General features: G+C 36.6%; 7 protein-coding genes across 7 annotated transcripts; all 7 read left to right on the top strand.

Annotated features, from left to right (window-relative positions):
- Positions 1 to 395: 395 nt before the first annotated feature.
- LSM04_000687 (uncharacterized protein) lies at positions 396 to 734 on the top strand (the record flags this gene model as incomplete). The annotated part of the gene is made up of 1 exon (XM_067329584.1): positions 396 to 734. The coding sequence occupies one exon, from the start codon at positions 396 to 398 to the stop codon at positions 732 to 734; it is 339 nt and encodes a 112-aa protein (XP_067187182.1).
- Positions 735 to 1,245: 511 nt separating this feature from the next.
- LSM04_003816 (uncharacterized protein) lies at positions 1,246 to 1,779 on the top strand (the record flags this gene model as incomplete). The annotated part of the gene is made up of 1 exon (XM_067329583.1): positions 1,246 to 1,779. The coding sequence occupies one exon, from the start codon at positions 1,246 to 1,248 to the stop codon at positions 1,777 to 1,779; it is 534 nt and encodes a 177-aa protein (XP_067187330.1).
- A 432-nt stretch (positions 1,780 to 2,211) lies between these two features.
- On the top strand, positions 2,212 to 5,502 carry LSM04_007671 (uncharacterized protein; the record flags this gene model as incomplete). Its single annotated transcript, XM_067329582.1, has 2 exons — positions 2,212 to 3,543; positions 3,583 to 5,502. The coding sequence occupies 2 exons, from the start codon at positions 2,212 to 2,214 to the stop codon at positions 5,500 to 5,502; spliced, it is 3,252 nt and encodes a 1,083-aa protein (XP_067187519.1).
- A 594-nt stretch (positions 5,503 to 6,096) lies between these two features.
- Positions 6,097 to 7,008, top strand: LSM04_006500 (uncharacterized protein; the record flags this gene model as incomplete). The annotated part of the gene is made up of 1 exon (XM_067329581.1): positions 6,097 to 7,008. One exon carries the CDS (start codon positions 6,097 to 6,099, stop codon positions 7,006 to 7,008), a length of 912 nt encoding a protein of 303 aa, XP_067187458.1.
- Positions 7,009 to 7,265: 257 nt separating this feature from the next.
- Positions 7,266 to 7,928, top strand: LSM04_009142 (uncharacterized protein; the record flags this gene model as incomplete). The annotated part of the gene is made up of 2 exons (XM_067329579.1): positions 7,266 to 7,482; positions 7,525 to 7,928. The coding sequence occupies 2 exons, from the start codon at positions 7,266 to 7,268 to the stop codon at positions 7,926 to 7,928; spliced, it is 621 nt and encodes a 206-aa protein (XP_067187579.1).
- A 661-nt stretch (positions 7,929 to 8,589) lies between these two features.
- LSM04_003001 (Pseudouridine synthase) lies at positions 8,590 to 9,945 on the top strand (the record flags this gene model as incomplete). The annotated part of the gene is made up of 1 exon (XM_067329578.1): positions 8,590 to 9,945. The coding sequence occupies one exon, from the start codon at positions 8,590 to 8,592 to the stop codon at positions 9,943 to 9,945; it is 1,356 nt and encodes a 451-aa protein (XP_067187289.1).
- Positions 9,946 to 10,433: 488 nt separating this feature from the next.
- LSM04_004599 (uncharacterized protein) lies at positions 10,434 to 11,828 on the top strand (the record flags this gene model as incomplete). The annotated part of the gene is made up of 1 exon (XM_067329577.1): positions 10,434 to 11,828. One exon carries the CDS (start codon positions 10,434 to 10,436, stop codon positions 11,826 to 11,828), a length of 1,395 nt encoding a protein of 464 aa, XP_067187369.1.
- Positions 11,829 to 12,004: the final 176 nt, after the last annotated feature.

The following is a 12,004-nucleotide window of genomic DNA, read 5'->3' as shown; positions in this document are numbered from 1 at the left end:
TAAATCTCCTCAAAGTACAAGTTAAATTAAAAAAAGAAAAACAAGAAAAGATAAATTGGAGGTGATTTAAATTATAAAACTTTTTTCTGCCTATTACACATAATGGCAGTACTTGGAGGGGTCATGGAACGACTCTTCTTCCTCCTTTAAAAAACAAAAAAAAAAGACAACTGTTAGTGTAATTTTCGTTCGTTCCTTCTTTCTTTCTTTACTTTTATTCTCTATTTATACTTCTATTAATTTATTCGTCTTTCCTCTTTTTATCTGTTTTCTTTGTTTTTCTTCTTTTATTTATTTCTTTTTTTTTTCTTTTCCTTTTTCAGATATATATATATATATATATATATATAGACAGTACCAGACGAGAAGGGTAGGGTGGAGGTGTGGAAAGGGTGATGCTTAGACAAAAAGGCTATATTGGCCGTCAGTTGAGACCATCGCAATTAGCGCGGGAATTATTACCGCAAGATCAGACGTGGTGTGTAACATGTCATGTGGCTGTATTAAAGAAGAATTGGATGCAACACCGGGAGACACGCAGTCATCGTTTAGCCGCCGTGAAATTGCGTAAAATGAAACAATTATCACTTGATATGTGGAGCAAACATCGTGGGGCGCCGCTGCAGGAAGAGAGTGCACATGAGGCGAGTATGGAAGTGGAGTTTGAGAGATTTCGTGCGGAGCAGCGGCAGCGTGAAAAGATAGCACACATACAATCACAGAGAGGGTGGTGATTTATTCTTTTTTTGTTTTGTTTTTGCTATAATGATAGTGGCTATTGCGAGAGAGAAAGAGAAAAAGACGGAAAGAGGATATTACGGGTAATAAACTCAAAGGAGTACTACTTCTTTGTTGTTTTTGTACTTTATTCTCGTGTTATTGAACATTTTGTTGTGTGCGAGTCTGATCACAACTAGCTTCTTTTTTACTTTATCTTTCTTTCTTTCCCTTTCGACAATATCCAATCAATACATACATACATACATGAATAATATTGATTCTATATTAATGGTAAAAATGAATTTTTATGTTATTTTGTGTTTATAATGCCCTTTTTTCCCTTTTCCTTTTGTTATACACCACTACCCTTATTTGGACCAATAAATTAATAATAATAATAATAATAATAATAATAATAATAATAAAACGTAGTGCAAAGGAAGACACCAAAGGGGGGAAAAGAAATAAATTAGTTTAAAGAGAAAGAGTTGTTGATATACATACATCACTCTCTATCATAACAAAATGGAAACGCCTAAAGGTATTAACATTCTCGTCACTGGTACACCCGGCACCGGTAAAACATCTTTATGTGAGTTAATAGCACAAGAGCTGGAGGGATTCACCCACTTGGAAGTTGGTAAACTCGTGCGGGACAATGGCTTCTACACATCATATGACAAACAACTGGATACCCACATTGTAGAGGAACGTGATGAGGATCGCCTACTGGATTACATGGAACCCCTATTAATGCGTAATGGCAATCACGTTGTGGATTATCACTCCAGTGAACTTTTCCCCCGTCGCTGGTTTCAAATCGTTGTTGTGCTCCGCACCGCCACGGAGGTGTTGTTTGAGCGCCTCACCGCCCGCAACTACAGTGAAGCAAAGCGGGAGGAAAACATGGAAGTGGAGATACACGGCATCTGTGAAGAGGAGGCACGTGGGGCCTATGATGAGGATATTGTTATGGTGCGGGAAAGTAACACATTGGAGGATATGGCAGCCACACTGGAACTCATTCGTACGCGTGTGGAGGCGTTACAACAGAAGTAAGTTACAACTGGCGTTTGTCTTTTTTTTTTCATATTTCACTCTCTCTCTCTCTTAATGTGCGATTAAGAATGGATAACGGGGGTGGAATAAAAAAGAAGACGCTAAAAAAAATTAAAATAGAGAGAGAGATGAATATATATATACATATATTCATACCCCTTTTTTGTTACATTATTATTATTATTATTATTATTATTATTATTATTATTATTATTATTATTATTATTAGTAGTAGTAGTAGTAGTAGTAGTAGTAGTAGTAGTAGTAGTAGTAGTAGTAGTAGTAGTAGTAGTAGTAGTAGGGGTTGTTTTTCTCTTTATACGTATCCATTCTTTATTTTTTCCTTCTTCTTATTCTTACTCTTATTATTATAAACACAAAAAACAAAAAAAAAAAGGTGGCACACCATCTTGTGAAGAAAAAAAAAAAACGATGCCGGTTCGACGCTGGTTTCCACCGGCTGGATGTAAAATGAATGACGCTGGCTATCCCTTTAGAGGCGAGTACAAGATGGAACCACAACTCAATCACGGACACGGTGGTGTGGGTGGAAAGCCTCTTACAACTCTTGCACTCCGCATTACAGGCGCTAACATGGCGATAGAGAAACTACAGACAAGTAAAGGACAAACACTACACTGCGAACTCGGGGTGGATAATAAACCACCAAAGACTGTAACATTTCCCACTGGACCAGGGGCCGTACCAGTACCAGTACCAGGAGATGGTCATGACTATCATCTTACCGCCATTGTACAAGCAGGTGGGGCAAAACATTATTGTAAGATGATATTAAGTGGAAGTGAGGGGAAAAGTGTATTACGTTTGCGAGCACCATTTGATCCTCAAATTACTGATAATATTATTTTGAAAGTAGATGGAAAACGGATAGATCCCGAAAATGGATGGTATGCTATTCCCATTCAAGCAAAGGATTGCTCATTAGAGGTTATAGAAAATGGACATCCATGGCGTCCCTCCCTTCAAGAAGCACCAAGTATGATATCAACACATCCTACTATTTTAGTACAATCTACTCCTGGGAATCAACCAAATGCAATACTTTATTGTAGTGGAACTGGTGAATCATTTCATTTAATACCAAATAAACCTGTTGTAATAGAATCAAATAGTGGTCCATTTACGTTTCAGTTACCTCGTGTATCTTCACCATCATCGCATATACAACCAGGAACTTTTACATCATCTTATGCAGAGCCTGTACCAGTGGATTCTAGCATGTATCGTGTTCCAGAATTGGAAACTAGAATTATTCCTTCAGTAGAAATGGATTTGGGTCCTCTTGCATTCTTAGCTATTGCAGACGGTTTTATGATTGAATTGGTTGGAGATAATGGGGCATCGGTTGCAGGATATGGAACTGTCCAACTTCAATTACCTGACCGAATGGAACATCGTATTCGTATTACTATTTCAGATTCCTCTGGTCGCATACTACTTCGACAAAATAGTATAGTACCATCTACTGAAAGACAAACATTGATGTTTGATATAACAGAAGATGCACAAGGTACACAAATTATTAAGGGAAAACGTTCTTCTCATATTGCTGTGGATAATCGTCCACCTGTGAGTGGTGAACATGGGGTACCATTAGAAAGTGGTGTACGTCATGTTGTTACATTTCACGATGATGGTTCTTCTGCTGTTTTTGAAATTGGTCCACATCGAACTTCTGTTATTACAGAATCAATACCAATAGAAACATCAACAACATCACCAACAGCAACAGCAACAAATGGTGTACCAACAGCAGTATCAGGTATTACGCCATCACTTCAGAGAGAACCATGGATTGAGCAACTTGCTAATGCTTTACAAAGTCCAGATATTGATAGTGCCCGTAGAGTGGTACAAAGTATAATTCCATCAACTCCTGAATCCAATACTATTGTGGGTTTCGTTTCAGAGCAATTATTTAAAGTACCACCTACAATATCTTTTATAAAGAAAAATGATACCGTAACAGATATTCAATGTACAGGGTACAGTGTAACGGCGGCTCTAGATAATTCAACACCATGTATAATTGGAGCAAGAGGAAGTGTACAAGTTCCAGGAGGACATAATTTAATTTTATCGGCTATTACACCTTCTACAGGACGTGTGGTGGCTTCTTGTTGTATGCAATATCCATCACCTGAGAAAAATTTGGATGAGTTATTTGTAGCTAGAATTCTTGATACATTTCAGCGACATAACAGTAACCCAGAGAATGTATATTCAGAGTTGGGAACTATTACATCGCCTCTATCAGAGAATGGACAACGTCTTTTACCTCTTTTACAAGAAAGTTTGCGTCGTTTACTGGATATGTGTAGACATCCTATTCATTTACATTCTGCAGAGTCTACTGAAAATACACGACTTATTATTACTGTAGATAATCATCCTCCAATAGAACTTTTAAAAGGATCAGTAATGGATATTTCAAAAAATAGCAATGATATTCGTGTATCTGTTCAGGCAACTCCGTCCCCAATAAAACCATCACAAAATGAATTTGCAAAAAGATTGGTCGATACATTTTATAAAGAATCTCCACCACCATTATTAAATCGTTGGTCAGTTATTCCAACTGAAGGACCAGATGAAAGAGCTCTTTTAGATCTTCTTTTGCAAATGTTACGAGATCATGAAAATGAATTAGCACGACAACGTGCACAATCTAATATTTCTGGATTAATAGATGCTATTCAATTTACATCTACTGGTAATTGTTTGAAGAATATTAGAACAGAGAGACCATGTAGACTTAGTGTAGATGTAGATGGAACGGGATTTATGCAAATTGTACAAGGTGGAGATATTCCACAAGGATACTCTTTTCCTTCAGGATCTTCACATCGTATTCATATTATTGCACGGGATCCTGTAAGTGGTGCACCATGTGCAGAAACACAAGTTACATTAATGGGTACAGAAACTACAGAAATACCTAGAGCAGCATCATTTCAATCATCATCCTTTTTAGATGCTACTGTTTCGCAAGTTGGAGAAGAAGTACATATTCATTTTGTATGTCCATCTAATCTTTGTATTGTTTGTAATGTAGATGGTATCAGTAGTGGTAATACTGGTAAATCTGATTATAGTGTCAAAATGAATCCTGCACTTCAACATAGAGTACATGTGCAACTACTGGATGATTCCGGAAATGTCGTATTTGAGCAACGATTTGTTTTACCTCCCATGATGACAGTCCTTTGGTCTATTGCTCTTGAAAACTCTTCTATACACGTAGATGCTACTCCTACTATTTTTGGTAATAATAGTAATAATAATCTTATTGTGAAAGCCTCACTCGATCGATCACCAGAGCGAGAAGTCATCAATCCTTTACCGTTTGACGGTAATGAACCCCATACGATTTTACTGCGAAAGTACTTTGCGGGTCCTGTGGGGTGTAATGACTGTGCTGGGGAAGTTTCCCTACGTGTGCCAGCTTTTATAGATCCCATCTATTTACAGGAACTCGCTGGTTTGTATAGAAAACCACGGCGAATTGGTGGAATGGAGGAACTGCGATCTGATCTAAATGCACTACGTACACGTATTCCATCTAATGCCGTTAAAGATCTTATTACCGCACTTATAGAATATGTAGTTCCTGAATCACATCATACTCGAAGCGGTAGTAGTAGTGAAACTCGTATTCATTTTAGGTTAAGCGGAGACGAATCACTTTTTTTTAATCGCTAGAGAAGTGAATGATGTGTTTTCTTTTTTCTTTTTCTTGTTTGATTTATTGACTTATTTATTTGTCAAATGTTAAAAGGGTGTTTTTTCATGAAATGCACAGGTCAATAGAGTGATATGACCCCTTTTTTTCTTTTTTATTGTTTTTAAAGAAAAGGACTAAAAACACTCCTTGATAGATGAAATAAATAGTGACCTCTTCTTCGCCGCACATTGGGAATACCTTAGACGTAGTACAAGTTGTGTGAAGAAAAAAAAAAGAGAATGAACGATAGAAGTTGACTTATTTGCAGAGCTGATCGTATCTCTTGGAGTTGTAGTAGAACTAAACGAAAAGAAAAAAATAATTCCTTATATCTGTATCTTTTCTTGTTATAATCATGGCTGTTGTTTTTTTCTCCTGAATCTTTTATTTTTTTTTTCTCTTTAAAAACCCATGGTGGATTCCAGATGCTTGATACAGTAAATAATTGCGTGAAAGAATAAATAAGTAAAAGAGAGAGGGTACGTTGTATACTCATTGAATTCAAATAGAAATAGAACTAATTTATATATTTAAACATTATTTAACTGAAGGCGTTAATAACCCCTGTTCATATGCACACTACTGTGCTAGAGTGGAAGTCTTCCATTTTACCTCCAGTCACGCTGTGGTTCACAACAACAGAAGGCGATTGGTGCTTTGATAAGTCTATTGAGCTCAGTTACGCTCCAGAAACACTTCGCGAAAAAGGACATCTCATACCTTGGAAGAAACAAGAAGAAGAACAGGAACAGGAATGTCATGTTGGTAAATTATTTGAAGTACCAGATGATACAGGTGGAACATATTCAAAAGTTACTTTCCGCTTAAGTGACCTGCAAACCGTACAAAGGCATGTGTTTGCAGCTCCTGCTGATGTAACTTGCAAGGATAAATTAGAAAGTGAGGGAAATGATATGAAAAAGAGAAATTCTCCTCATTCTTTTCGTTATAAATTAGGTGGTGCAGTGGGACTTGTCCTCTCATGGCTATATGTATCTAGGCTATTTTTTTGTGTTTTTCACACTAAAATAGAAGCCGATAAATGGGAGAAGGCACTACAGTTAGTGATTACGGAATTAAAGAATGATAATGAAAAGATATCTCCAATAATGAAACCATTAGATGCATCGCTAGATCCACCTTGTCAAGGTGAACTTTTAATGCGAAAACCAGATGGTAAATTTCAACGTTATTATGTGGTTCCTAGTAAACATATGAAGGGATCATTACGTGAATGTGCATATGTTGCAAAACAAGTCATTTACTTTTCTCGACATCGACGTAAATGGGTACTTCAGGTGCAGAAATCACTTGGACTTGTTATTCCCTCAGGTATTGATCTTCAATACACCACAATAAGCGAAGAAAAATCAGATGGTTATATCATGTTTTTGGATGTAGAACCATATATCCCAAACTGGCGTGCCAATTGTGGGAGTTCTTTAAATATGCGAAAAAAAAGATGCATTAGGAGATATGAGTAGTGCTCAAGCTAAACGTTATGAATGTATTCTTTCCTCAGAACAAGAAAAACGAGAATGGCAAAATTGGTTTAAGAGACATGGAGCATTAGTTTGCATCAGCTGTTTCTAAAAATGTTTTTCCAGTAGTGGAGTATGAAGAGCTTATTATTCCGCCTCAAATAAAAGAACAATCATAAGAAATAAAATCTATTTTAAAGAAACCTGTATCAATTGGTGCATAGTCAATCTTGTCTGTATTAGGACCTAAAAAAAATATAATGATTAGTAATCGTAATAATAATAATAATAATAATAATAATAATAATAATAATAATAATAATAATAATAATAATAATAATAATAATAATAATAATAATGATAATGATAATATTCTTCCAAATGATATTCATTGCTGCAATTCTTCAAGTGTTCGTAAAAGTTCTTCACCTGAAATGTTAGCTGCGAATTCTTTTCCTACCATTGTTTTACCACTAAGTGCTGAATCCAATATGCCAGATTCTTTTGCTAAATAAACAGAGAATGACTTCTCTGAAACTACAGTAATTAGGGGAAAAGATTCTAAAGATATGGCGGATGTGGATTCACCATTTCCTGCAGGTAGCAATGACGATCTTTTCACCTCCAGAAAGTCTACAGCAATACATTTCGATAATGATGAGAATGGAATTATTAAAGAGAAATTGTTTATTCTAGAAGATACTCTAAATGGAGTAAATCAGAAAATTGATTCTATCGATATTAATTCATCAATATCTAGTAGTGAATTTCCAGTAGTAGGGCAAAAGCAAAAGACTATCCAAATGGAGAATGAAATACCAGACAAGGGAAATGGATATAATGATCCTCCCTCTTCACTTATGTCTGGTGTTGATGTAGCACAGCAAAAAAAAGAAAGAGAAAGTCTTAGCATTCGAATTTAGTGACCCTAACACAAATCATATTCATTCCTCACATGCGATATCGGATGAGGAGAAAAGACAAAATTTTCTCGATGAGATTCTGGAATCATCAAATAACCAAAATGTAGATAATGATAAACAATTGCCGTTAAATGAACATGATATTTTTTTTGTAAACGGTGTTGATTAACACATGAATAAATCATTAGGAACGAAATTTGATATTGTGCGGATGCTATTTCTTACATCAATACAATCAGTACAGACTGATAAATAAGTAAGTATATATTTTTTCCTTTCCTTTCCATTGCTACTAAAATCTTCCTCTAATTATGATCGGTGCTTTAGTTATTATTAATTAAAAAAAAATCTATAATACGTAATGGAGAGCCGTTATATTTTCTGTTTGTATTGTAAAGAAAGTACAGCTGTACACCTTCTTATGACTCTCTCCCTTCTGCACAATTTACTTATCCCTATATTACAAAAAAAAAAGTGGTTGCTTTTAAATTCATACAAAACGGAAAAAAAAAGGAATGACTGATAGTGAACACCAAATAGTGAAAAAAAAGCCAATTATATATATTATAAATATATAATCATACACATATATTTCTCTTCTTATTTACTCTCTCTTTCTCTCTTATTCTCTATTTCTCTCTATTTCTATTTAGTGGGTGGGATGGGCCGGTGTATGCGTTATAGCCGCTCTGGGACCTCCCCGCCGTCCACACTTCTCGAGTTCCTCGCCGCCCGCTTTTCTTATCTCACTTCCGCCGCGTGGGCCTCTCACATCGCCGCTGGCCATCTCACCGTGCGGGGCCTCGGCACTGTGGCGTCTAATTATATTCTGCGGCAGGGCGATGTGATTGAGTTTAACCCGCCGCGGGAATTGGAGCCGGCGGTGGATGAACGCATCGCAATAGTGCACAGCGATGGGGCGGTGGTGGTGTGTGTGAAGAATGGAAATCTCCCGGTGGCGGAGGGCGGGCGATACTCGGGGAATACACTCGTGGGAGTTCTGCAGAGACGCAATGCCGCTAATGGGGAAAACGATAAAATACAGGAGAGAAAAAGAAGAAGAGGAAGTGAGGATGAGGATGAGGATGAATCAATGGATAATAATGATAATACAGAAACATCCATGTGCTTTCCGGTTCATCGTTTAGATAAGGAAACATCTGGTTTGGTCGTCCTGGCGAAGCATGCGAATGCCGCAAGAATTTTATCCATGCAATTTGAACAGCAATCGGAAAACCTTACGGCGAAAGTATCACAACAAATTGACATTGATGAAGAAGAAATAAGTTTAAAAACCTTTGAAGAACTTCTTACTGGAGATAAAGTTGTTATAAAATCTTATATAGCCATTCTAGAAGGTGCACCCGCTGTGGGTGATGTTTTTGTTGTCTGTGATCGTATAGGTCTTCTTTATAATAGTATACCAGCATCATCCCCGGACGCACAAAATCACATGAAATTAAAGAAACTCAAGATGGCTTGTTTTCCTGCTAGCGTGAAAAAGAATCCAGAACGTCGTGGACGATCCGCTTGTTCGCGAATTCGTATTCTCAGCAGTGATGAAACACTTGGTGTTTCCGTTGCATCTGTGGATATTCTTACAGGTAGAACGCATCAAATTCGACTGCACTGCGCCCAGGTAGGCTTCCCTGTTCTTGGTGATAAGTTGTATGAGACATCCACACCCGGTGTAGCCGGTGGGTGTCGAGCTGTTTCAGATGATATTTATATTGAGAGAGCAAGAGAATGTGTTAGTATGGTAAGTACGATTGCACCACAACTTCGAGTTAAACGGCATCTTTTACATGCTGCTGTTTTGGCATTTTCTCACCCTATTACAGAAGAACGTCTGGTGTTTTTCTCTGATCCACGTGAGTGGTTTCTTCGTGATGTTTTCGAAGAAAGTACTACTACAACTACAGGGAAAAGTAGCGCTATTGAGGCTTTACGAGCTCTTTTGGAGAAGGCTATGGAATCGCCATTCCTTCGAGACGCACAACTTTCATACTCTTCTTGAATATTTTTAATATGATCAATCTTTATCCTTTCTAATAATATCTTTTTTTCTCTGTTTTTTTTTTCTTTGTCCCACTCAGTATCTCTACTACTGTATAATATACATGTGTTTGTGAGAAAAGAAAAAGAAAAGAAAGATAAACAAAAAAGAAATATGTAAGCATAATAACAGATGCATGAAGTATTTCTCTTCATTTTTTTTTTGTGGCTGTACTTTTACTGTTGTCATGGATCTTTTTTTTATTGTTTTTCTTTCTTTGTCTGTCTGTGAGTGTGAGTGTGTTTGTGTGTTCGTTCCTATTTTTTTATGTTTATAATGGGGCTGTTAAAGTAGCTACATATAACCCTGTAAAGTAAAGAGAGAAAAGAATCCCGGAAAAAGTAAAAGGTAACAACAGTAACAACAATAGCAGCAATAATATTAATAAAACTTTGAAAATACAAAAAAAAATTAATAACAATATTTAAAGATAGTGTATTGAGTAACGCATGACATCTAGTGTCCCAAAAGAAATTCTGGAAGATGAGAGGCGTCTTATTTTCTATGCGGAAGTCCTTTTAGCGAATATTCCTTCTCTCGTTACGGATCTCAGTTCTGCCAAATATGCACTTCTCAGCTTCACAGACAAATACCGAAATGAAGTGAAACAAAAAAGTACGTTAATCCCATCTGTAAGTGAGGCATTTCGCGAGTTATTGGAATTGCGTAGTCTTTTGCATAGCGATCAGGAGAAATTAAGCGATCTAGAAACACAAATTGTAACTTCAGCTCCACCAAAATTTGTATCAAAGGAAGAGGCATGTACTGGAAGTAGCACAAGTACTGGTTATACTTCTAATGATCATCATATTAGTGATAATAAAAAAACGAATCATAGATGTCAAGAGGATCCACGTGATGACAACAATGAATTACTATTAGAAACAAAAAGAAGTGATGTAATGTTAGATAATAATGAAGCAAGTTTTAAGGATACTAGTACACATGCTGGTGATAATAATCATCGTCCTGTTGTAATTCTCGGACCAGAAGAATTACAAAAAGTACAGGAAGCTGAATTAAAACTTGAAGAAGAACGTAATGAAATGGCCCATCTTGCTAAGGAGACAAACTCCATGGAAGATCGCTTTGATATTGATCGTGCTCGCTGTGAAACCATGACACAACATGTACAGGGTCTTAAGTGGGAATATGAAAAAGCACATGCGTCACTGATTGAAACAAGAACTGAACGACAACAGTATGAATGTTTTCAGCATGAATGGGAAGAACGAAAACGTATAAGTGATGATGCCGATAAAGGGTTAAAAGAGATATTAGGGTTATGTTGTCGCGATGAACTGTTTATCATAGCAGAAGCAGTTGATAATATTCGACGATCTATTTCTATTTGTTCTGAAGAGTTATCTGAGAAGCAAAAGAAAAATGAGGTGGAACTTGCGGTATATCAAATCGCGTATAAGGAGCAGCAAGCAGCTGCAGAAGAAGTAAAAGAAGCTGTAACTTATCTGCACCATCATCAACGGGAGTTGGAACTTTTAGCAAAGCGGCAAGAAATAGAAGAGGCTAGGAGAAACAGTATTTGTCAACTATTCATGTCATCACTACGCCTGTCTCCAGGTACAAATGAGGCGATATCAGAAGAACTACAACCTGAACATATCAAAGAGATTGAGAATGAACATCCAATGGTAAGTCTGATAGCAACACGTATAGGTATTATGGAAGAACGTAGACGAGAAATTGCAGCCATACTAATGCGATTGTCTCCATCAGAAAAGGATTCTATACGTTTAAAGAGTGCTGTGGAACAAATAAGAAATCTACTTAGCGAGGAAATTGTTATTGATGAAGAAACAATGCGAGACTTGGAAAGTCCATAATCTTTGAAACGTAATTTTTTTTGTGCCAATAACAAGAAGGAGAGGGTCAAGTTAGGAGTACATCGGTGCATTACTGTGTCCATATTTCTTTCTTATATGTGGTTGTTTTATTTATCGAAGGAAGTATTTACTATTATTGTTGTTTGGTTTATTCTGTATATATTATTTCTCTCTAT

The sequence above is a fragment of the Trypanosoma melophagium genome (genome assembly GCF_022059095.1).
Source record: "Trypanosoma melophagium isolate St. Kilda chromosome Unknown ctg5segment0, whole genome shotgun sequence".
In the NCBI taxonomy this organism is placed as follows: Eukaryota; Euglenozoa; class Kinetoplastea; order Trypanosomatida; family Trypanosomatidae; genus Trypanosoma; species Trypanosoma melophagium.
This window is presented reverse-complemented; position numbering and strand designations above follow the sequence as displayed.